Raw genomic sequence first — 23,083 nt, 5'->3', positions numbered from 1 at the left:
CAATTATTTAACCTTTAACATGAACATTAATCAAACGTAATAATTTTTTCTGGGTACATGATACCATACAGCATCCATATCAAACTTGCGCGGGCCGCACTAACATTAAACTTTCATATCAAGGCGGGGGCCTCAAACTAGTGTCCTGTGGGCCACATTTGGCCCATGGGCTGCATGTTTGAGACCCCTGCCCTAGAACCTCTCTGAACATATTTACTGCAACACACACAAGCATGAGTATTATTTATGCCTTAAATGCCTAATTTTCTGTTAATGTGTCTACTAATCAAGATTCCTTTCATAAATAAGGAAATTCCCTTTGCAATTTGCAGGATCGTCACGATCGGATCTGGAACCATTTACCCGTGATAAACGAGGCATGACTGTATCTGAATTAAGCTTCCTCCATCCCGGTCACTGCTGTTGTGGCCTTTGGCAAGGAGAGGCCTTTGGCAGAATTTGGCGGCTACATTTCTGTCAATTTACCGCAGGCCAGCTGTGACTACAGATGTAGATTATGTAGATTATTATCATATTCAACCTAATGACAGGTGTATTCTGAAAGCTCAGGTAGGAGGATGCATTACAAACATTGCTTGGCCAAGGCCAGCAACACATAACCCATCCCTGCTCAGTGAATCATCCATGGAAAACGCATACCATCTGTTGTGGGTATTTGAAAAGGAGCCACTGAGGGAGCAAGTAAAAAGGCCACTACACTCCTGCTTTGAGACTACAAAAAAAAGAGAAGTGCTCATAAAGCAACTCCACTAGCTTTCGGTCATCACTGGATGATTATCTCCTCCAATGAAAGGTCGACGCACAGAGAAAACATTCTGTGCGTGGGTGAGGGAAGACGATGCTTGTGTGGTTCTGAGTGTTGAAAAAAAAAGGGGCCAAATAGTGATATAAGAATGAATGAAGGGCTGGCACACACAGTCCAACTAATTCTTACAGGCATACACTTGGCCGACCCTTCATGGCAGCTGTTAACTTTTAGACTTCCTTGTTGACACTGTGGAAATAATCACTGAGCAAAACAAGAGACATTGATCTCCACAAATTCATCAAGTGCATGGATGCCCCGTGGAGTTGTCAATGTTGCATTGTTATACAGGAGACATTTGAGGAGTCTACAGGGCATTTTCATCCAAGCTTTTGTCCAATAATAGATATAATAATATTGCGTTGCTTGTCTGAATACACAGTATATCCTGATCTTGTTTAGTTTATTGTAACCCGGGGAGCTCATACAAAGCCAGCAGTTGCAATAACCTTCTCCACCCCAGTAAACAACAACTACATGTAAGAAAAGCCTATGGAATAGGGAAACTATAGTAGCTAGATTACGCGCTAAAATCACAAAAAACTAATAATAATTTACATTAGCCTAGTTTGCATCTTTATTCCTAAACTACAATTAAATCTCAATTTGAACTAGAATAATTAAAACCTAATGGAACTATAAATGGAATCCTGTGGAAAAACTACAGCAGTGTTTTTCAACCTTTTTTAAGCCACGGCACGTTTTTTACATTGGAAAAATCTCGTGGCACACCACTAACCAAAAATGTTACAAAATGTCACCACGACCTCACACGTGCATCAATAAGTCTATCGGAGGAACAAGGTAGGTGTTGCCACACGGACCAATATTACATTGCTCTGCCAGTCTTTACACCACAGACACTCCAGAGTAGCCACGTTTTTACATGACCACTTTTTCTCTTTCCGAATGACCTTTCGGGAAACAATGGTATCCATGGAAAGGAATATTCCAATCTCTTGTCTACATGCGCCATGAAAATCAAACAGAATAGTCAATAGGGCATGCCCAGTAAAACGTAAACATCAACATCACGTGATACCGGCTTCCCCAAGTTATTCTTTCACTTGTTGGAATAACTCCGTATTGCCAGTTTTTCGTCTGTCCAGTCTTGAAATTTAGTTAGAATCAAAAACAAACTTTGCTTAGTCCAGTGCCGATTGCTGGCCTCCATTTTTAAAAGTAAAGAACGTCTGGATCTGCGTGTTACGTCATATCTGAGCATGCTCTGAAAGAACGCACCCGGGATAAATTTAAACAGGAAAAGATCAAATTCAATTTTGCTAATATTAAACTCAGGACATGTTTTATATAGATATATATTTTCTTTTTTAATAAAACTGCACTTGTGAATAAAGTATAGAAGGGTTTAGATTCTGTTCCACAGATGGCGCTAATACACACGAAAGCTGCTTGCCAACCGCCAATAAACAACAGAAGAAGAAAAACACCACAAAGAAGAACGCACCCTGACAACTTTCCGTTTGAGCGGGTACAAGATGCCTCAATCGGATTGGTTAAAGGAATATTCCATCCCTGTTCAATTCTTTCCGTTTGTTTGTGTCCATGTATACTATGGACATAATGGCTATTGACATTATATTTGCAAGTGATGATTAATAAATGTTAATTATAAAAAGTGATATTGGATAATTCCTCACGGCACACCTGACGGTTTCTCAAGGTACACTAGTGTGCCGCGGCACAGTGGTTGAAAATCACTGGACTACAGTATATGTGCATCATTTACTGAAGACACGGCACCTCTCATTAAAGGATGTTCGAAGGAATTACATTTTTTTTTAAAGATTAAGACAGCTGTCTACCAGACCTGACAGAATAATCAGAGGCCCGTCATATTCTGCACATATGCAGACAACTCCTGAATACAGACAAGTGACAGCAACACATCTACAACAAAAAAATTCCGAGTGACATTTGCTTTCCTAAATGTTGGTGGCCTGTGGCTACATTTGATTGTGCCACACACCGTGATAACACGCATAACGCTATGAGATGACAAAGACGCAACGATGATCTATTTTGGCGGCACATTAGCGAGCGACCGGGCTTGCAGCCTGGCTTCAACCTCATTAATCATGCAGGTGACATACAGAAACTGTCAGCAGAAATAAACATGCACAACTAAGAGGTAGGTACGCCTGCGAATTCAACCTGAGTTTTGGTTTAGTGTTTTTGTGTGTTGACACAGAATCAAACCTGTAAAACAAAATGGTAAATGGCAGCATGTGATTCTTGACTAAAATGTTTACATTCATTCAAAAAGAAGGAAGATGGCAAAGTCATTTTTAAAGAAGTCTTTGCTTTTCAACATCTTCATTTCATGCTTGATGGAATGCAGCTTTGGGAAACTGCTCTTATTGTGAAGATTTAGAAAAGTCAGAGGGGGGGGGGCAATGTTTTCCTTGTATTGAATCACTGATTTCACTTTTACTTTCGTTTTAAAAGTAGTTCTGTCATGTAGTGCTCTGAGCTGAAATCAGTCGCTCACTTGAGATCGTGTGTCCAAGAAAGTAAAATCTGTCTTCAAAACTCAGATTACTGCTATTTGAAGTACGTGTTATTATTTATTTTACTGTCTATGTTTGTGTTGAGCTATTGGTGCAGGCAGTGTTTAGTTCTCGTTCAGTGACAGTGAGTGTAAATGCTGGTCTGTCTACATCAGGGGTCTCAAACTCAATTTACTTGGGGGCCACTGGAGCTAGGGTCTGGGTGAGACTGGGCCGCATCAGGTTTTCCCAAAAAAAACACAAAAAAAACGCATTTATTAAAAACAGAAAAATAAATAAACTTTGCTTTGGTTCCGATTTTCTACAAGAAAAGCTCTGATAAAATTCCACTGTTCTCAAATATCTTACTTTTTATTTTTCTCCACAAAATAAGTAATAAATAAATAAATATAATAATAATAATAAAACGGCAAATAATAACAACTTAAGAAACCACATATAGTTGGTGGGTAGACAAATTATTTTTTTCAGATTAAAATTACCAAAGCATTATTAGAGCCCTGTAGACATGACAAAACACGACTATAGTCACATTTATACTCTTTTTATTTACAACATATTGCGCAACTGCAGGGTCTTGAGACACATGCTAACTCGCAAACTAGAGAACTAGCGACCTAAACGGTAGCCTTCAAGTTATTTCCTTTACTTACCACTTTCACACGGATAGGGAGGATAACTATTAACAGTTATTTAACCTTTAACATGAACATTAATCAAACATAATAATTTTTTCTAGGTACATGATACCATACAGCATCCGTATCAAACTTGGGCGGGCCGCACTAACATTAAACTTTCATATCAAGGCGGGGGCCTCAAACTAGTGTCCTGCGGGCCACATTTGGCCCGCGGGCCGCGTGTTTGAGACCCCTGGTCTACATCCAAATATAGTCATATAATCAAATCTTGATTGACACAATAAATAATCTGTCACTTAAAATTTGTACGAACATACAGTAAACAAGAAGGTAAATTAAATTGACTGCTGCTTTGGTAATAGTGCTACATGTGCTGGCAACAGTGGCAGGCTGCTACTTGGATATAAGTTTTCAAATGATTAAACTGATTCTTTTTGCATAATTTTTGAGGGTACTGACCACCAACCTTTGGCCGGATTTGCTCCACATCACTTTGCAGAAACCCAAACCACACAACTTTCTTTGAAACAATAGCCTCAACAAGATCTATTTTGTTGCCATCAGCTCTGCCTTCAGCACTATTTTTCGGGCAATTTACTAATAAAAATGGTGCAAGAAAAGGTCAACTTTTGTTGATATCATGGGCATTCCCACTGTGTTGGATCAATTAAATATGCTCACAGCTGATCACTATAATCCACCCGAAATTTATCGCAATCACCAATCAATCCTAGCCTTAGCTAAGGGTATATCCCTCTTAAATACAGCCACTTGCCCTTTGCCAGTGGTGGAGACTGCAAAACATGCAGGGCTCGACAATAACGATGTACCAATGGCCCGGGGCAAGTTAAAACAAAATTCGGGCAAGTAAATCCAATCAGTGATATTCCCGTCGGGCAAGTGCACTTTGGCATGCCATACTGCCAAGAGTTTTTTTTAAAGCGGTTCTTGTTGGGTGTTGGTAAAACACGGACTGCGTAATTCCGGTGGTAATTTGCAAACCAATCCTTGTAAATCTTGAAATGGACCAATCAGAATCGTTTATTTAGACCGCAGTCCGTGTTTTACCCACACCCGTTCTTGTTCGCGATCAACCAATCAGCGATGGTTTGACTAGGAAAACATCTATCATGGCGTCCCTGCCAAAATCTGAACTTGTGAAGGAAAACAGCAAAAAGTGATGAACCAGTGCCTCCTAAACAAGTATTTTATTCGCGGCAGCAAATCAAATGATGGCACAGGTGAGTGAATCACATTGCTGTGACAATTTGAAGTGGTCACAATGAAACACCACCGATTAGATCCAATACCAAGTGCTGATTTTGCACAAGCTACAAAATCTAGCGCTTCCATTTCTCTGTGGATTTTTCTCACCTTTGCTTCACAAATTATTGTTTGACCATTGAGCATTTTTTTCTGGATTAAAAACACTTAGTACACAAATGTGTCTATTCAATAATGTTTCATTGTGGTGCACAACTTCTAAAAGGCAAAGTGCCTAGAAGTCTCTTGACAATCCAGATTTCCATGCAACGTCATGATCTATGTAGGAAAACAACCACAAGAAATGATAATCATTTCATCTTTATTTGAGATTCTCAGGTGATGCCACAAAAATGAGATGATATCATTATGGCAGTCTTTTCATTTTACATGGGGCAAGTTCGGGCAAGTAGTTCTCACCTTAAGGATTACCCATGGGCAAGTCATTTTTGTTTTTAATGTAGAGCCCTGCCATGATCGTGTAAATAAATGCAAATACATTTTTTCCTGATTTCAGTTAAAACAGTCTTGTGTACAAAACTCTTTGAGAATCTGTTCAACAAGCACACTTCTGACAGTTTCCATTAGCACAAGCTTTGATTTGCTTTTACTGGTTAATTATTTAGCCCAGCTGAATTCTGAGGGCAACAGACCTTGAAATATAGAAAAATGAACATGACAATGGCAGCCTGTGATGGCTTCAGACTATTCATACCATTCATCAACCAAAACACCCAGCTTTTACCGTTAACAGGAAAAAGGGACGCATCTGTACAAATGCCTATGAAATACACCCTCCTACAAACAAACACATTTGCAACAAAACAAGGTACAGCATCCTGTTTGAGGCCAGTCAATTCCAGTGGCTTTCACCCTCACCACTTGAGTAAATTAAACAAGTTATTTTTTTAGCAGTAAAGTCTGCCCTCTGCACTGGATACTCGAGCCAACATGAGGTATCCAAGACACCGTGGACATTTCCATTGCCCTGTCAGCAATGGGTGTAACACCAAGCAGGTTCCAGCACCCATTGCTTACATGCAGTCATCTCCTTTAGCTTAAAGCAGCTTTCTTTTGGCTTAAGAGTCTTGCTACTGTGTCAGACAGACCAGTTTGGTTCGTTAGCAACTGTGGCTACTAAACTTCCACGGCTTAGCAGGGCACAAGTGACAAGATAAGACCAAAGCCCCATTTGCAGTTGTCATGTGCACATGTTCTTAAACATAAACACAGAAGTATTGTATATGTATTGTCTATTTTCTTACAGCAACCTAACATCCCACATTGAGGGCATGATCCAAATGTATGATTTGGCTAGGGTTGTCATTTAGCCTTCGTAGCTCCTCCAAATGAAGGACATAAAAGATAGCATGTTGCATGAGTTCAGCCAGGCGGAATTCCTGTGGCTTTAGGGAGCTCGATGTGTGACAAAAAAATATCGATTTGGCAAACCTTCATATTTAATCTCACAATAGATAATTGATACACTCATATGTTTTTTTTTCTTTCACTGTTCCTCCTCTGCAGTCACCATTTTATCATCTCATATCATCCAGGAGGTGCTCCCTCTCATTAGTGGCAGAAACCTGAGTAGAGGTCAGAGAAAAGAAACAACAAACAGCATCATGGCGGACCCATGCAAGTTAAACTGAAAGATTGGCCAACAAAGGTGGGACAAGGCTGGTTGGGGACATTGCCGTTTGTAAGATAAAAGTATCTATTTTTGTTAGGTTTCTACTTAGTACATATGATCTACTTTAGATTTAGACCCACAAGATGTCGTGTTTTGAGAATGGATTTTAAACAATCCTGTTTACAGTCATTTTGCACTAAAACAGTGTCACTGTTTGTACTCCATTATGTTGTAAAAATAGAAATTAATTCATTCATTCATTTTCTACCGCTTTTCCTCACGAGGGTCGCGGGGGTGCTGGAGCCTATCCCAGCTGTCTTTTGGGCGAGAGGCAGGGTACACCCTGGACTGGTCGCCAGCCAATCACAGGGCACATATAGACAAACAAGCATTCACACTCACATTCATACCTACGGACAATTTGGAGTCGCCAATTAACCTAGCATGTTTTTGGAATGTGGGAGGAAACCGGAGTGCCCGGAGAAAACCCACGCATGCACGGAGAGAACATGCAAACTCCACACAGAGATGGCCGAGGGTGGAATTGAATCCTGGTCTCCTAGCTGTGGGGTCTGCGCGCTAACCACTATACCGCCGTGCCGCCCTAAAATAGAAATTATGAAATATTTTGTTTGTTTTTGTTGAGCCATGTATCGCAAATCATATCATATCGTGAGATACCCTGAGACTGACTCAAAATATGTTAGCACCTCATTTATAAGACCCGATCCCATCTAGGTGAAGGGGCGTTCTTCCATTTTTTTTCTCTGCAGGCTTAATTCAGAATAACAGCAAACAGAAGCATGGCAGTCAAAACAGGCATTTTGGGTCCTCCGCCACTGATGTGGAAAACACTCAGGAGGCACACAGGCTTGATTAAACACTTACAAATGGGACTTGGCATGAGGTGACCAAAAACACCTGCGACTGACGTGGAAACTAAGCCCTGCAGAGGGCCTTGTTTAAATCACGTCTGTAAGACAAAAAAAATGAAATGTGACGACTGAAAGAGCTACTCAGTCATCACTAGGACACATAATAAATAACTTTAATCTTCTTGTCTGACAGAAAGCACTGCTCCTGCTACGTATAGCACATCAAAGAATTATGAAGGACGCTGGCAACAGCACAATTAGTTGTCAGCGTCTCGGCGGCAATTTTCACACCTTAAGCCAACTTAGTAGAAATTAGCGGCTGCTTACAGTACAGGCTTGAGATAAATTGCATTATTTACACTGAGCAAGAGAAAGCAAACTATGACCTAATTGCATGATCAGACCCACCTGTTCCTAACGGCTGGTAGCATGCAGACCGTATTACAAATATCCAAGCGCTCGGTTGCACTGAAATAAATAAAGCGTCTCACTCTGTGTGTCTTTTAGTGTGTGTCCAATTAAAGAATGTTTCCAGTTGTCTTAACATGAGCCGTCTCTTTACATTCCACTCTATCACACACTGAATCATCACGAATATGTCATCAGATAATTCCGTGTACCCCACCTCGCCACAATCAGATCAGAGAAAAATAAAGATGGAATTGATTCCAAATCTTGCAGGGCATTTTTGCAAATAATGGCGCCCGTGTAGTCTGGATGATCTAATCAGCAATATTTAAAGATGATGCAGTGATGACATACTGATCAGATTAAGAGCTAACACAGGAGGCTTCCGTTGTTCACAAGCTAGCAGTGGAGCTTTCGGCACATCTGAACCACATTTAGGAAATCAATAAAGTGTAAGCAATATGATGAGAAATTATGCTTTCTTATTGTGTGTACTAACACAAAAAAAATGAGGAAAAGAGAGGCCAGCGGGAAGAATCAGAGTTCCCTGAGCTCAGCCGAAATGAGCAGTTTCCCAGAGCGCCACAGAAATAAGCAGGGTGGTCGACTTCCGCCGCCTCATCCCTTCCGCTAAAGCAAACACACTTTGAGAAGTTTCTCTGTCATTGCATACAGTGCGAAATGTGAGCGTTACGACAGAAAACGTATCAAAAGTTACATTATCAGCTTTGTATTACGTCCCCTAGTTGTGTTGTGTGCACAATTAATGTTGAAGAGAGACATTTTGAGGCGCTTGCTAGCTTGCTATATGCTATCAGCGAGGGACGTCTCTTCTGTCCCTCCAGTGATCCCGTAGCATATGCATTAGTGGCTGTGTGGTATCAACAAAGAATAACAGGAGTGTGACGGTGACTGTAGGGGTGTTACTTCATGTCGATAGGGCTCTAATAATGATTAAAAACCAGATTTAGAAAGTCATAAACAATTTTTTATGCTTCAACTAAAAAAATTCAGTTTACCAATACTGAATCTTGCTTCATGGAAATACACTTTTCGTGGTTGCATCTGGAACAGATTAATCAAGATTAAAAAAGGATGTATGCATTATTTGTATACTTGCTTCTCTAGAGACGAGAATACTGCGAGCTAATGGTGCTCAATTTAAACACTAATATGTGGTGAAACTAATTTGTTACTGTGAACTTTTGCTCAATAATTATTAAATATATGAGATAGGTGAAATGTTTTTGAAAGGATATATATTTTACGGTGGAGAAGTGGTTAGCGCACAGACCTCACTGCTAGGAGACCAGGGTTCAATTCCACCCTCGGCCATCTCTGTGTGGTACTCCGGTTTCCTCCCACATTCCAAAAACATGCTAGGTTGATTGGCGACTCCAAATTGTCCATAGGTATGAATGTGAGTGTGAATGGTTGTGAATTGTCTATATGTGCCCTGTGATTGGCTGGTGACCAGTCCAGGCTGTACCCCGCCTCTCGCCTAAAGACAGCTGGGATAGGCTCCAGCACCCGGCCGCGACCCTCGTGAGGAAAAAGCGGTAGAAAATGAATTAATATATTTTACTGCAAAAGTAAGCTTGCCAAGTGTTACTGTGAAATGTGGATTATTGTACTTGTATACAGTTTAAGCATATTTTCACATGTCATTTGTTGATGCATTGAGTAGAACAAAGTAATTTAAATGTGAGATTTGAAGCTTTAAACTGATTAGAGAATGGCAGATAACTGTCCTGATTGTGGTTATCAGACTGTCCTTGGGTCTACACTGACTCTTGGGACAAGTTATTTCATATTGAAAGTGGCCCAGTTTGTTATTTTTCACAACCACAATATTGTACTGTTATTGTTATTGAAAAAAAGTTAACCAAATGGTCCAGTTAACCACACTCTGTGTGTCTGTGTCATTCCAATATACTCTGTTTTCTCCGAACCAAAAGATTGCACAATGTTGGTGCATTAAAGCTGGTCGAAGATGAATACACAAAATTACATGACCATAGCCTAACAAATGCTCATGTCTAAGATGGTTAATAGATAAACAAACAATCTCAACCACTAAATGAGTTATAGCGCTACGGCTGAGATAAAACAAAGCTGATTCATTCGATCATGTATTGCACATCCACAGGCTTTCTTTTGGTGGAAAAAAACAAGAATAACAATTGCAACAATAGCTGGCATGGTGTGAGATCACAAAATTAGCTAATTTATACAGTTTAAATAAAGGTTCTGGGGAAATACATAAAAACAGCGTGACAGTGGATGCATTGTAAAATGAATCACACACTTTATCAACCCACCTAGGCGCCTCCATCAGCCAGCAGATAAACCAACCAGTTATTAAACTGTGAGGGTTGTTTGAGAAATACACCTCATGGTATGAAATTATTTCTCACTTGATGCATATAAATAACAGTGCAACATTCGCAATAAAGAGAATATCAACTGTTATGAACACGGGCCAATACCACAATATTAAATTATAATGGCGTTTAAACTATCAATCATTTCCGTTTGTATTAATTGTTTAGGACCTACACGGAACAAATCAATATGAACCAAACACAAACAGCTCGTGATTTGGTTTGCAACATACCGGAGAAGAGGCAAAAATGTTAATCACTGTGTGAATATATATTTTTGCCTAAAACAAAGATAATACTATAAGTCTGTTTTCATGGATGACTATGGAAATAAAAAATATTCACAAGAAAACAACATTAATCAAATACAGTTGTCTCTTGTTTATCGTGGTTAACTGGTTCCAGAAAATGTTACAAAATTTAGTATTACGTATGTGATTAATTCTATCTGATAAAACATGAATAGAACTTTAATTTGATACCGCATTCACTTTTCTGAAAATGTTAGCGCAGATGACAATGGGCATGATTAAAAAATAATTGAGAAGCACTGCGCTTAACTAAGCTAACCCAGCAAGCTTTCACTGGTGTGCACTGCTGTGCCAAGAGTTACGCAATTTTTTCGCTTACTTCACCTACCGATGTTTTCAGTTTCCGCTATGAATGAGTGGTCTGAGCTAGCTATCAGCGTGCCTCTCGCAGCCGTGGCTGTCGTCCCTATTTCACACACAATCCAATCTAACAACTATAACAGTTTCCTTTATTGCAAATGTTGACCTGAAATCGGAGAACCTTGTGTCAAAAATAAAAACATTTTATCGCTTTTTTCACTAATCACAGGTGGTCTCAAAGCAAATAGCAAGGATGCCTCACATTCAATTCAGTGTGCTTGAAATTCATTCATTCATTTTCTACCGCTCATCCTCACGAGGGTTACAGGGGTGCTGGAGCCTATCCCAGCCGTCTTCGGGTGAGAGGCGGGGTACACCCCTGGCACATATAGATACTTGTTGCCAATTAGCCTAGCATGTTTTTGGAATGTGGGAGGAAACCGGAGTACCCGGAGAAAACCCACGCATGCACGTTGGAGAACATGCAAACTCCACACATAGATAGCAGAGGGTGGAATTGAACTCGGGTCTCCAGGCTGCGCGCTAACCACTCGGCAGCCATGCAGCCTCTGTAAAAAGCAGTTAAACAGTATTTTTGTGTAATAAAAGGATTTATCTGGACTCCTACATGTTTATGCCTACAATAACACAATTGCGGTATTCAGATGCAAAGCAACAATAGAGACACAATAAACAAAAATTATTGGCCGACTTTAGTATACAACATTCAATAAACATTTAAAGCTGAACAAAAAGGAACGTGTAAGGAGGAAAGACTCACACGCCCTCTCATTCCAGTTACACATACAATAATCCTGCTGTGAATTACTTCTTTGTGCACAGCAGAATCACAGCAAACCTAGTGACCGTTGCTTCAGCACAAGTTGTCTTGGCAATACCCCTGCAGTTCTAACTACAAACAAACATAACATCTAAATACTGTACATTGGAGCAGCAGGTCCTTTGTACTCGTATTTGATAATAGCGCCGTAAATAATGAATAGAGATGTTTCAAACATACAAGGATCTGCAAAGTGCAAATCATCCTTTTTTTTGCAAGCTCCAACCTGAGTGAATTATGCACAAAAGTTTACATAAAGCCTCATTATGAATCTCAGAAGGTTTGCCAAATCTGCTCTCGTGTTTTTTTTTCTTCCTTTTTTATGTTTCTGTGGAGAATGAATGAGGCTTTTACTATAGACGTCTGTTACATTTCCACACTGCTGACTGAAAACGTAACCAAGGACGCACAAACACTTGCACAATGCATGTTGTGCTTTGGCACAATTGACACCTAAACCCCCAATCGTGTGACAGGAGGCGAGTGCTCAAGTGCTGCACTTTTTCCTGCCTGCAGCCCGCTTGGAAGAAATAGGAGCACATGGGCGCACAATGTAAACATGTCATAATAAATGTAAGCACTCCTCCTCACGGTTATTTGGGAAACAATAGCAACAAATTGGAATAACCCAAAAAGTCAAAACACGGCTCACTCTTGCACATTAAAAATGCATTCGCAATGTATGGGACATACCATTTCAGACAGTGATTGTACAATCGAAATACAGTAAACAGTAATAACAGCCTGACTCAAAATAAGCCACAAAGTTGGCAGCTAGGTTTCACCAAGACAATGTTGACAGAATCTCAAATGTTGTGGAGCAGTGCAGGTTTTGGTATAAAATATGATTTATGAGTCATGTGCTAACCTCCCATAGTCAACCATCACAATGTTGAAACTTAAAGCCTCTAGGGCACAGATACAGCTACTCATTAAATGAATTAACTACAGCTTTTAAAAAAACATGCACCTATTAATATTTCACCATATATTAAAGTTTTTACTTTGAAGAACACTTATTTCACTGTTGATGTTTTGGTAATGCACTCAGTAGTCACTCTGGTTGGCAGGCGTAAAAGGAGGAGCTGAAAATGCATCACAATCATTTTCCTCTCTTTTTATTAAAGAGGCTTTATGGGACCTTCAACAACCCCCCCAAAAAAACAAGCACTACTACACAGGCTGGAAACAGCTGCTCAAAAATACATGTGCATAATTAACAAAAGCAATATTGTTTAAAGTTACTGGGAAAACATACTATTTTGCAGTGTCTGCTGATTATTCTTAAACATATGGAGTACTTAAAAGACAATTTGAGACGGAACACAAGTGCAAATCAGTTGCTTAAATGCCTTTGGGGAGAGGGACTTGCATTCCGACGTTTTTTAGTCACTTGATATACCAAGATGAGTGAGGTGCTACAGTATCAGATGATTTAAAAATTAAAATAAATCAACTTTACACATGGGGGGGGGGAAGAAGAAAAAACACGAGTATGCAACTTCAAGCACTGTGCACCAATGACAACCTCCTTCTAAAGTTTACCAAGGCCAAGTTTTTAAATGAACTTTTGAAAAGTGAAAAATTCATAGTTGGTTGAGTGTACATGCTCATTTTCTGCTGGCTAACCCTGAAGTTGAAATTGCATACCACATCCTGTTGTAATACATACAGGTATTGGCTGCAAAAGAGCAGTGTAGCATGAACGCAGGTATTACATTGAAAAAAACACAAGGAATAAAATTATAAATAACATTGAAAAAATGCACAAAACCAACAACCAACGTGTACTCGCAATTCAATTTTAGTGGTATTTTGGCAAAAAAAGAAAACACATGTGTGCTACATATGTCTCTCTTATAATGTCTCTGGCAGATGAAGTTGGTGTCATCAAACCACTCAAAACACTGCTTGCTACTTTGTTGTATACTGTATGTTCATGTATTGTAGTGTGTGTGTGTGTAGTGTAGTTGTAGTGGTGACATGACACTTGACCAAACAAGTCATACGAGCATAGCAAAAGAACTAGAGCTTGTTTTAACTGCACCAAAACTGAGAAGTGTGAACGCACCCTCATAAATAAGCCCAGATGGGTCAGCGGTTTAACGTTATTGATTGGAGTGGAAGAAATACATAAGAAAAAGTGAGAAAAGCCTACCTTCATCTCTCTTTGAGTCCTCTAGGTGACCAGTGTGGCGGTCCAGCGGGCTGAAACAGGTTTCAAAATATGTTAGACGTGACAACCTGAGTGTGCAACAACAAAACAAGAGTTATATGATGACATCATTTTGCCTGCTTGGATGCACTGTGAGAAAAACCTGGGCGGGTGGAAGCACACATCAGGCAATTATGACAACAAGCCATGATGTGCACGTTTCTTTTGGCAGTCGACGCAAATGCAAGTGTGATGTCCTGTCGAGTCACAACCCCCCCAACAATATCAGTGTTGCAAAGTAAGCCGGGGCGGACTGATCACTCTCATTCGCAGAGCCCCTAAAGCCGTTTATGTAATGGCCCGTGTGTATGTGTATATATATGTGTGTGTGTGTGTGTGTGTGTGTGTGTGTGTGTGTGTGTGTGTGTGTGTGTGTGTGTGTGTGTGTGTGTGTGTGTGTGTGTGTGTGTGTGTTGAAGCCCGTCAGTCAGCCTTGTGGCACTGAAGGGCACACATCGCCTAAACTAGTCTCCAGTCAAACTATCACCGGTCTGCACAAATGCACGGACAACGTTGCAGTCGGGAGTGGGAGCAAAGTGTGCACAGACACACACACTCACAGTGGGGGCAGCATGCTGTCTGCACCAACTCCCTCCACTAGATCAGCGGATGACGCCATTTCTGGTGCTGACAGTCGGCTACCATTTATTTATCGGGACATTTTCAAAAGCAGCGCACCCAGTGCATCTGTCCCGATCTTTACACCAATATGGAAGATCTCGCCTATAAAGCAAAACTGACCCTGAGATGGTTCGTGTTTTTTTCCTCTCCCTGGACTCGGTGCCGCTTGCTAGCGAAAACAGAGCCACGACAACACTGGCTTTTTACATTCACATGTCATACGAAATGGGGGCTAAAGGACGTCAAGTTGAGCAAATCAGTGGGGGAAAAAGTCACTTTCACGCCATGTTCTACTGAGCGACATGTCTGCACTGCTTCTGACAAAGGAACAAGCCCAACAAACGGTTCGCAACAAGGTCAGCTTCCTGGGGTGGGGGGAGTTCGAACATAGAGGGGAACGACCGAAAGCCTTAAGAATGAAAATCCCTAAGAAGAAAAAAAATACAATCGAGCACAAGCATAAATGGGAGGAAATAGTCCACCGACTTTGCACCTTCAAGCACCGCTGATGAAGCGGGGGAGTTTCTTCATACAAGCGATGCCTGGTGTGGCACAAACCACACACTTGACACTGCAACGAACCGTTAGCCGTGACAAAAAAATATGAGTTTCAACCTCAACGGCGACAGAAGCTTCGATCGTTGTTGTTGTGTGTTATTATCACTTAGACGCCTATGGCAGGCAAAGGCTGTGCGATGGACGAGGATTCCTCCGCTCAACAACACAAAACTGGTGCTCTCCGGTAGCCTCGGAACTATTCAAGCCCAACCGTCCGCTGGCTAAACCCTGTTCACCGCATAACTTTGCTTGTCGTCGAGCCGACCGAGTTGTTTTCGCTCGTCGGACCCGGTGGTTCCATTCATTCCGCCAGTTAACAAGTTAAGCTAACACACAGGGAAGCAAGCTAGTGAAAACAAGATGTTCAAAATAGCAATGGCTTTTGTCTTTACCTGCGCTGTCAAGTTGCACAATGCGTCCGTTTTTCGACGAAAGTATGCTAGTAATCCATAGGGACATTGAAGTGGCGACTCTGAGAATGTTTTAATGTCGCTGGTCGGCCCCGGGGTCGGCGTTGATTACGGGTAGATAAAATGGTTTTCGCAGAGCGCTGCTGTTTTTGCCTTGTTGAGAAGCTTCTCTCCAGCCTGGCTCTTTCTCACATCCTTCTCCCCGCCTTCTGAGTATGATTGACGGTCACGTTGGTCCCGCCCTGTCGTTTCTGCGCAATCCAATTGGATGACAACCATTACTTCCAGACGATTGGTTCATCGTGAAGAAAACCTAACCATTGCACTACATATGAAATAAACGTACTGGCTGCTTGCCACGATACAGAAAAAACTACTACACTCAGAGCACGAAAACACGGGTGCGTTCGATTCAATGTAAGAGATATCCCGATATGACGGAGTTGTTTACTTTCTATGAAATTAACAACCGGAAGCAGCTATCGGGTAATGTGGGTGTCAAAGTGCAACACACAATGCTCGACACCCATATTAAACCACCACCCACATTCTCCGCGCCTGCGCCGATGCCGTGGGCAAGGCATATAAATGCTAACTTTTCTGACAGGCACGTATGTACAGTTCCGGAAACAACACTGTAAACGATTCCGTGAGTCTGCCCGTAGCGTTAAGCGATATATATGGTAGTTTTATTCGCTACCCTATTGTAAAGTTTTACTGTGGAAGATAAGACACAAATGCGCGTCCGAGGCGAGTTGATGGTGGCATGCTAACACCTAGCCACCTAGCCGCGTGTGGCTAACCGGAGTAGCCAGTCAACATTGGGAACAGCAGACAGAAAAGGTAGGTGGCGCTGAAGGAGCTGTACGTCGCATCTGCTTTTAAGTACACTCGAATAATATGTTCTTTGAACTGCATATTCTTTGTTTCAACGGAATAAACGAGTATTCTTGGGAATACAAATTAGGCTTTAGATGTGGGCGTGAAAGATACTACCAACTGCTACTGAATGATAGCATTGTACTCTGTTAAATATGACTATATTGCTGGCGTTATATATATTCGAACCATTTGTTGTTCGCCATAATAAAAGGGTACCGATTTTAATGAACTGTTTTAATGCGTATGTATATTTTTTGATGTGGAAAGGTAGTTTTTTATACAGTTTTTCTAAAAACATTTTTCCTGTGAGTCGTATGATTGTGCCAAACATCCTGTCACGTGATTAGTCAGTTCCCACTCATTTTAACGGCTGCTAGTTTCCTTCCATTAAGAAATTCTCAAAATACTGCCAACAGGAGCAGCAACGTCAAATTTTTAAAATTACATATACATATCAATTACAATTATTTAGGGGATTTAACTTGGTAAAACCCTTACACCTTTATTTATGTCCATCCGTACATCTATTTTCTATCCGACTTGTTTTCATTGGCGTCACGGGTGAGCATATCCCAGTTGACTTAGGGCAGTGTTTCTTAAATAGTGGGGGCCCCCCTGAGAAGTGCTGTTAACTGTCAGGAAGGGCGTTAGAGGCAGTGAAAGGCTTTCAATATTAGTGCAGACCTGCCAACGTGCTTGCATGCCAACGTGTATGCTTCACTGCTCTCTATTTTGTTGCATTTCATTGGTTTCAGTTTAAAAAAAAAACAGCAGCCCTATTATTGTCACATCTGTCTCACGCTTGTCATCTTTGTTTTTTTGTCAAAGGTTTTAGCATTCATGAGGCAGATGGCATGCAACACGCATTTCCATAGAAATAACATATGTAGTCGCTACATTGTAACATAAGACTCAGATATAATGGAAGCGCACAAATGACTGTATATCAGCACATCCACTTGAATAATTTAGGCTCATGCACAGTTTTAAAGGATTGTTTTTTTCTCCTAAAATATCAAAGCCCCATTTTCATGAAAACATTTCCATCTTTTGTGTCAAGTTTTGAATCAAAGTGATGGACGGTGAGCCAGAGGCAACCCCAGAACGAATTCTCCTGGAGCCATACAAATACTTGTTGCAGCTGCCAGGTGAGTAACTACACCACTACCAGTGAGACACCACGCACTGTTCAATAAGAACTCATCTGTAAAAAATGGTTTTCTTCCAAATTACATTTTCCCAATAAAAAACAAAACACATTGATAATGCATTAAAGTTACAACATACGTGTTATCAAGACAAATGGGTGAAAATTGTACAACAAAAACTGCCTTTCACAGAACAAATAATCAACACCAGCCACATGCCCCATTAATATAAATACATTAAACTAATCAAGACTCCCTTGATTATTGCCTCCGCAGGAAAACAAGTGAGGACAAAACTTGCTCAAGCATTCAACCATTGGCTGAATGTTCCAGAGGACAAACTGCAGGTGGGAAATTGAAATAACATCGACAGTAATTGCACAATCTCTCCTGCGTGGGAACACGCGGTACTTAGGTCAAAATTAGATTCGTTGTTTTAGTAATTATATAATGAAAGAATATTTATAACACCTTCTCTCATAAGTACAATGTAGCGAGCAGACCTCCGACAAGGTCAAGTGTTGATAAATGCGGGGGGGAGAAAAAAAAAACCTCTCGTGTTTGAGTTTTAGTCAGCTGACTGCTGCCGGGTTCAGGGAGGTGACAGACGGACAGCGCTATCATAATTCTTAAGGGAGGACCGTTCCATTGGTACTTAAGTAACTCAACTGACCAAAACAGACTCCTGTGTCCACACCTTTTATCCATATTCTCACTCAATTTCTAAGGGGACTGCACCTCTACTCAAATTGGATTGTTTTTGTAGTTTTTGCATGATCCTGTCCTATTGTGGGTCATCCAATCATCATGAAACAGTCATCCAGCTATACATTCAGGGTCACTATAGCCTATCCCAGCTGACTCCTTGAAACACACTACACCCTGTGTTGGTGTAACCAGGAATAATTTGCAGGAATGGGAGGATTACATCTTTCCCAGGATGCTTTGTTGGGAATGATTGCTTTTGACTATTATGCCTCTATAAGGTGTTATTTTGTGTAGACATTGTGTGATCGTTAAATTGGTGTAATTTCTAGTGTACAGGTTTTTTTTTTTTACTTTTGCTCTAAATCTGGCACCCTTAGTAAGAATGGTTATGCTATATATATAATACTGTGGATGCTTCATACCTTGAAATGTGTGGAGGAGTCCTTTGGTGCCTGCAGCATCTTCCAAGCTGTACTGTTTGTTGCGGGCCAATTCCGTGTTATTTTCCTATCTGACCCACAGCGGCCTGAGTTTGACGCATGCTGTATACCACACACTGTCTCGGTCATCATACAATATTGCGTGCATCATATTATATTTTACCCTTCGCCACATTGAATCTTGTAGTATTAATAAAGATGTGGACAGACTACTCCCAGCATTGGATCACTCACCAACACCAAATCTTGCGATACTTAAGTATATACAGGCTCCTTTCATTTGGGTGCTTTCATGTGCGGTGCTAAAAAAACAAAAAAAACAACACTGTACGAAAACATGGCGAATGATGTGCGCTTCACCTTGAATGCTTCACTTTAGCTTGATGAAAACAATTCTTCATGATCATGATGATAATAACTGCAATTGTCTCTGTGGGCAAAACAATTTAGACATTTTTTATGTGTACATCAATCATTTATCCAATTGGGGGAGCTCGCTACACAACATTAGGGCGGGAATGTTGTCACATTTCATGGATGCTGCCTGGCTTTGTGACTTAATGTATGCCTCTGTGTTCCACTTCATATTGACATTTCCCTTTGCACTTCACGTGACCTACATATGTTCATATTATAAACAAATTTGACTTTAGTCCTCTGCGACAAGCCTTGTAATTCCAATTGAGAGTGAATTATGGCTCACTGTGCCACCCCTTCCTCCTCCCCTCCCTCCTTGTGTGGCGGCTCGGTAAACTCCTGCTGAACCCATCATGCAGACTGTGAGCTCTCCTCTCAGCATCGTTAGCACTTTGCTGCAAAGAAAGTCGCCACCATGGAAACAACTGTGACAGTGGAGCACTGTGTCATTTATTTGGACAAATATTTGTATAGCACAATGTGGAATATGTGTATCGTTACCAGAATACATTGCAGCCAATATACTGGCCGCTTTTCAACTGCTCTGTCTAGCAATGCAGTATCAATTTAACAGTATGTTTATTATTGTGCTTGAAGGAACTGCTCTATACTATGCCATTCCTGGCATAGTAGTCAGTATTGTTAGTGTACTTATTGGGCTAATATTGAGTAGTCCAGTAACACCTCTTATTAAATTGCATCAGAGGCTTGCTATGATGCATGTATATTATTATATTTGTCCGTATTCACTACTTGTATCAAAGAATGTATTCATTCATATAGGATGGTATGATCCACATGTGGAATGAAATAGTCATTACTGTATCACGGTGTTCAGAATCAAGAGGTGGCCGTCCATTGCCCCCCCCCCCCCAATCATGTGGCAAAATTCTAGCTTGCATCGTTGACAAAAAGACAGCCAATACGGACTACCGACTCTCTGGCGGTATCCTGCACTCAATGTGTGGCAAAGACATGTCTGTATTCTTAATAGATCACTGTTTGTGGCTTTGGCAAACAGAGACTCACAGTGTCAGCAAACTGTGGTGCTAATCAATGAAGACTTGTGGAGCACCGAAGGCACGCAGCACTTTAGACGCTGGCCGTCTCGCTAAACACATTCCAAAGCAATTTTGTGGGCTGCGCTCGTTATCTTGGAGCCATTTATTGATGTGAATTTGGGTTTTGCTGTGGCAGCACAGGTGATGCCGGAAATTCTGTTCATTTGAGCAGCGAAAGGAATGTCAGACAGCAATAGGGGTTGTTGGGACTACAGTTTGATGTCCACAACTTCTGCACACCACAAATTCTGCATACTTCCTATTTCCAATGGTCATGTTTACATTTGGAGTTATTGTGGCGTCCTCATACTGTGTATAAATGGCTTGCTAAGGTTTCAGGGCGAGTGAAAGGTTGTTTGGCAGCCTTGGCCATCTGCCTGACCCACTAAGCCTCCCTTTGTGCTGCTCGGCCACATGCAAACACTCTTACTATCCCAAGCGTTTGAATCAGAATTTCAGCAGGCTGTACCACCAGCAAATGCCCGACAGTAACTATACACTGTTTCCAACATATCTTTTCACCATAATAGGAGGAATTGGAATTCATTCACTATATATCACTAATTCACAACACAAGGTATCTAAGACGACTTTAACAGGGTGCATGAATTAAACTGAATCCTACATGAGAAAACACTTTGAGGTAAGGGAGAAACTCGAGATTATTTAGCAGTAATGTCTTCATAAGCATGTAAAATGTCATTGTAGAACACACTCAATCATTTGTATCCTTGCTTCTCTAATATTCATTATCCATTGTTTATAATGTACTGCCATCTGGCGTTATTTGAACATTTTGATTAGAGCACAGATCTTAAAGTATTGAGTCTTTTGAGTGTCTCATTATCCCTGTAAGATTTTTAGGAACACATTAAAAGGCATCCAATTAAGATACCTTTTCTGAACAAACACAATTAGTTATTATTACATTAAAAATACAAAACCAATTTCAATTTCCATTAATGATGTATGAGGTCCAAGTATTGCAAAAACATAAAATGGTGGCGTTTGCTCAGAACTCTTTATATTTGTAATACCTCCCACCTTGCCCTTTATTCGAAACCCCTCTGATGTCTTTGAGACCTATGAGTGAAAACATGGCGCCCTCTGCTGTTTGCAAACTGTAGTGCAATAACAGTACTGTGAGTAACTACTGTCAGTGATCCCTGTATCAATGCCATTCTGTTTAAACTAGGAGGTCACTTACCTGAGTAGTAACGATGTTTTTGTGATGTTCAGGTGATCATCGAAGTGACCGAGATGCTGCACAACGCCAGCTTGCTCATCGACGACATCGAGGACAGCTCCAAGTTGCGGCGAGGCTTCCCCGTGGCCCACAGCATCTACGGCATTCCCTCAGTCATCAACTCTGCCAATTATGTGTACTTCTTGGGTTTGGAAAAGGTGCTGACGCTGGAGCACCCAGAGGCCGTGCGCGTGTTCACCCGGCAGCTGCTGGAGCTGCACCGCGGTCAGGGCCTGGACATCCACTGGAGAGACACGTACACGTGCCCCACCGAGCAGGAGTACCGCAACATGGTGCTGCAGAAAACCGGAGGGCTCTTCGGCCTGGCGGTGGGCCTGATGCAGCTCTTCTCCGCTTGGAAACAGGACCTGAAACCACTCCTGGACACGCTGGGCCTCTTTTTTCAGATCCGGGACGACTACGCCAACCTGAGCTCACGTGAGTACAGCGAGAACAAGAGCTTCTGCGAGGACCTGACGGAGGGCAAGTTCTCTTTCCCAACCATCCATGCCATATGGTCGCGTCCAGAGAGCACCCAGGTGCAAAATATCCTCAGGCAGCGCACCGAGAACATGGACATCAAACGCTACTGTGTGGACTACCTGGAGAAGGTCGGCTCGTTCGCGTACACCCGTCAGACGCTACGTGACCTGGAGGCCGAGTCCTACCGACTAATCAGGGAGTTTGGGGGAAACCCTCAGCTGGAGAGCTTGATCAAACTCCTCAGCCGCATGCATCATGACGCCGAAACGACAGGAGAGTCCAACTGTGAGCCGCACTCCAGCCAGAACCACTGAACTCTGCACCGACACCCTGCAAGTTTTATGCACATTATTCATCCATGAAAATATTGTAGAACATGTTCACATGGTGGTGGGGCCCTGCAGTCTTTGGTCCGTTTGCTTCTAACAGGGAAAACGTTCCCGTCTGGTTCACATTATCACAGAGAGCGAGAGACATTTCATTTCCTTCCAAAGCAACATACCCAATCACTATTGTGTGAATGAGGCGACATTTTAAAAGCACTTCAAGCACCTTGAAGGTAGACGCTATATAAATGAAGCCCATTTGCCGTTTTCTGAAGTCACTCTTTAAACCATGCAGATGTTTTGAGTGCTGCAGTGACACACGGGTCCGCCACTCATATGCCTACTTGTTATGCAACATATTGCTATTACATTTAAACTAGCGAGCTTGTTTTTTTATGCTTTGCTTTGCCTGTTGGTCCATTGTAGTCCGGCTATGAATCATTGCAGGATTATCATTTATATTTTATTTTTCTAACGCTCATTGGATTTGTCATCGTACACAATCATTTTCACTTTCAAATGTCCATCTACAAAATAAAGGTTCTTCAAAGATTG

At 41.3% G+C, this 23,083-nt stretch overlaps 2 protein-coding genes across 3 annotated transcripts in view; one reads left to right on the top strand and one right to left on the bottom strand.

Moving 5' to 3' along the window:
• The window catches only part of arid4b (AT-rich interaction domain 4B), a 50,811-nt gene extending 34,209 nt beyond the window's left edge, over positions 1-16,602 (bottom strand). Inside the window, exons 1-2 of one of the 2 annotated variants that reach the window (XM_058058069.1) lie at positions 15,800-16,602; positions 14,172-14,221 (exon numbers count right to left, since the gene is read on the bottom strand). In XM_058058069.1, coding sequence (XP_057914052.1) covers positions 14,172-14,177 — 6 coding nt within the window. In that variant the 5' untranslated portion in view covers positions 14,178-14,221; positions 15,800-16,602. The remainder of the gene's footprint in view (positions 1-14,171; positions 14,222-15,799) is intronic. The other variant, XM_058058070.1, reaches the window with a different exon arrangement.
• ggps1 (geranylgeranyl diphosphate synthase 1) lies at positions 16,344-23,083 on the top strand. The gene is made up of 4 exons (XM_058058073.1): positions 16,344-16,660; positions 17,760-17,847; positions 18,124-18,194; positions 21,713-23,083. Exons 2-4 carry the CDS (start codon positions 17,775-17,777, stop codon positions 22,514-22,516), a joined length of 948 nt encoding a protein of 315 aa, XP_057914056.1. The 5' UTR covers positions 16,344-16,660; positions 17,760-17,774; the 3' UTR covers positions 22,517-23,083.

Source organism: Doryrhamphus excisus, chromosome 20, assembly GCF_030265055.1.
Source record: "Doryrhamphus excisus isolate RoL2022-K1 chromosome 20, RoL_Dexc_1.0, whole genome shotgun sequence".
Classification (NCBI taxonomy): Eukaryota; Metazoa; Chordata; class Actinopteri; order Syngnathiformes; family Syngnathidae; genus Doryrhamphus; species Doryrhamphus excisus.
This window is presented reverse-complemented; position numbering and strand designations above follow the sequence as displayed.

Coding starts and splice junctions, on each gene's coding strand:
- ggps1 (XM_058058073.1), top strand. CDS start 17,775: ATGGACGGTGAGCCAGAGGCAACCCCAGAACGAATTCTCCTGGAGCCA. Junction 17,848..18,123: donor ATACTTGTTGCAGCTGCCAG/GTGAGTAACTAC, acceptor TTGCCTCCGCAG/GAAAACAAGTGAGGACAAAA. Junction 18,195..21,712: donor TTCCAGAGGACAAACTGCAG/GTGGGAAATTGA, acceptor TGTGATGTTCAG/GTGATCATCGAAGTGACCGA.